This window comes from Chenopodium quinoa, unplaced genomic scaffold (genome assembly GCF_001683475.1).
Source record: "Chenopodium quinoa cultivar QQ74 unplaced genomic scaffold, ASM168347v1, whole genome shotgun sequence".
NCBI lineage: Eukaryota > Viridiplantae > Streptophyta > Magnoliopsida > Caryophyllales > Amaranthaceae > Chenopodium > Chenopodium quinoa.
This window is the reverse complement of record NW_018744128.1, coordinates 1,072,822-1,074,942: the sequence shown is the minus strand read 5'-3', so window position 1 is coordinate 1,074,942 and position 2,121 is coordinate 1,072,822. Positions and strand designations below refer to the sequence as shown.

Below are 2,121 nucleotides of genomic sequence, written 5' to 3'. Positions count from 1 at the left end.
ACGTTATAAGCTTTACTGCACAACACCTGGCAAAATCATATCACACACAAAAAAATAGCAATAGAAAGAACAAAAGGCTAGCATTCTTAGCAATACTAGAAACTACTAGTAGACAAATTAAATGAAATCTCAATGCAAGCTGTGCCTTGGTTGATCGATACATCTACATACATACCATTCGCACGAGCACTCCCATTGCATACTTCTTACATGGCATCCACCCTCGGCTGCCATCTATTCATTCTACAACGCCCCCTTTCGACACGTTTGATCTCACAAAGACCGTACATTAAACATATATATAGAGATCAATAGATACAGAAACAGAGCAACTTCAATCAAACATCCAAACGAACATCTATTAGTTTGAAATAATAATCAATTTAGAGTTGAAGGCGACAATGACAATGTTGAAGAAGAGTAATAACATTGCAGTACTTGTGGCATTGATGATGATCATATGGATGGGAAAATCCACAGCCTTTCGCTGTGGGAAGATCGCGCATAACAGCACCTGTCCTGATGGATTCTGCTGTAATTTTTCAGGGTACTGTGGTAAAACTCTTGAGTTCTGTGGAAAGACCCATTGCCAGAGCCAATGTCAGCATGAAGACATGCCTCAGATTCAAGCTAAACCAACTCCGAGCATTCGAGCTTTCAGAACTCGTAAAATTCCTACTCAGAATGCTGCTGCTGCACGGAATCCTTGAATAATAAGACTAATATTGATGTAGTTACTGCTGCATATCATGTCCGTAGAAATAACTCAATAAGCTACGGAGTACCAGTTTGTGTGTCTCGGTGACCAAGTTTTTAAGTTATGGCCCTTTTGATTTTGGATTATTAATAAATTTAGTTTTTGCATTCATCTACTCCGCGTATTCGTATAATAATTTTAAACTCCAAGGAATGTTATTCTCAAACTTATTGTCACATGAGCATTAACATGACAGGGCAAATTATTCTCAAACTTGGCGTAGCACTAATTCCTCATTCTTAACAAAATGTCTTACCAAGATCAGATTTGAACCTAATAATTATTATCTTGTATTTATTAGATAAATTAAAAGACTTAATTTTAATAATTAAAAACAACAAAATTCTAAGTAATAATTAACTGGGCACACAACGCTAGCTGTCAATTCGGATAAATGGGTTGGGTTTGGGTCGGGTAAGTGTGGATCGGGTCAACTCTGGTCGGGTCAATTCGGGTTACTGTCGTAACCTATGCGGGCCAGATTCGGGTCGGGTCATGCTTGAGTCGGGTCACGTCGGGTCATACATCTTATCGGGTTTGGGTCGGATTTAGGTCGGGTCAATAACAGGTCGGGTTACATACGGGTCAGGTGAATAATAGGTCGGGTTTAATTCGGGTTTTCACGGGTTAAAACAAGTTAGGGTCATTCTCGGGTTCAAGTCGAGTTCGGTTCAAGTCAATAATTTGCGGGTTATAAATTTATAATTAGGTCGGGTCACTCTCGGGTTTGAGTCGGGTTCGATTCAAGTCAATAATTTGCGGGTTATAATCAGGTCGGGTCATTTCCAAGTCGGGTCATTCTCGTCTCAAGTCGGGTTTGGTTCAAGTCAATAATTTGCGGGTTATAATTAGGTCGGCACATTAACAAGTCGGGTTCGGTTTAAGTCAATAATTTGCGGGTTATAATCAGGTCGGGTCATTTCCAAGTCGGGTCATGTTCGGGTCTTAAATATTGGGTTAATCTGGGTTTTGGGTTGATTTTAGGACAGGTTATATCGGGTTCCGGTACATTTTTTGGGTCGGTTTGTTAATAGTTCATGTAATGACGTTCACGTTTAATCATTATCAATTTCTTCATTTATTGTAAGAGAAATAATTTCAGATAAGTGAGCTAATAAGTTCTAATAAGTTTAGATAAGATCTATATAATAAGTTCATATTAATTCCAGTAAGATAGGTTTAGTTTAGATTTTGAGAAGATAAGTTCAAACCCTATTCTAATCTATTCTCATTTTAGGGATAACAATTTCAGATAAATTCATATTCGAGATGACATGTTCAATCATCATAGGGTAAACTCTAGCTAACTATATGTAGATAACTATCAAGCTAATTATCTCCTTTGACCATACAACAAATATAAA

The 2,121-nt window shown here is 37.7% G+C and overlaps 1 protein-coding gene across 1 annotated transcript; it reads left to right on the top strand.

Annotated features, from left to right (window-relative positions):
* The first annotated feature begins 309 nt into the window (after positions 1-309).
* LOC110692887 (lectin-C-like) lies at positions 310-857 on the top strand. Its single transcript, XM_021869964.1, has one exon. It carries the CDS (start codon positions 402-404, stop codon positions 708-710), a length of 309 nt encoding a protein of 102 aa, XP_021725656.1. The 5' UTR covers positions 310-401; the 3' UTR covers positions 711-857.
* Positions 858-2,121: the final 1,264 nt, after the last annotated feature.

Coding starts and splice junctions, on each gene's coding strand:
- LOC110692887 (XM_021869964.1), top strand. CDS start 402: ATGACAATGTTGAAGAAGAGTAATAACATTGCAGTACTTGTGGCATTG.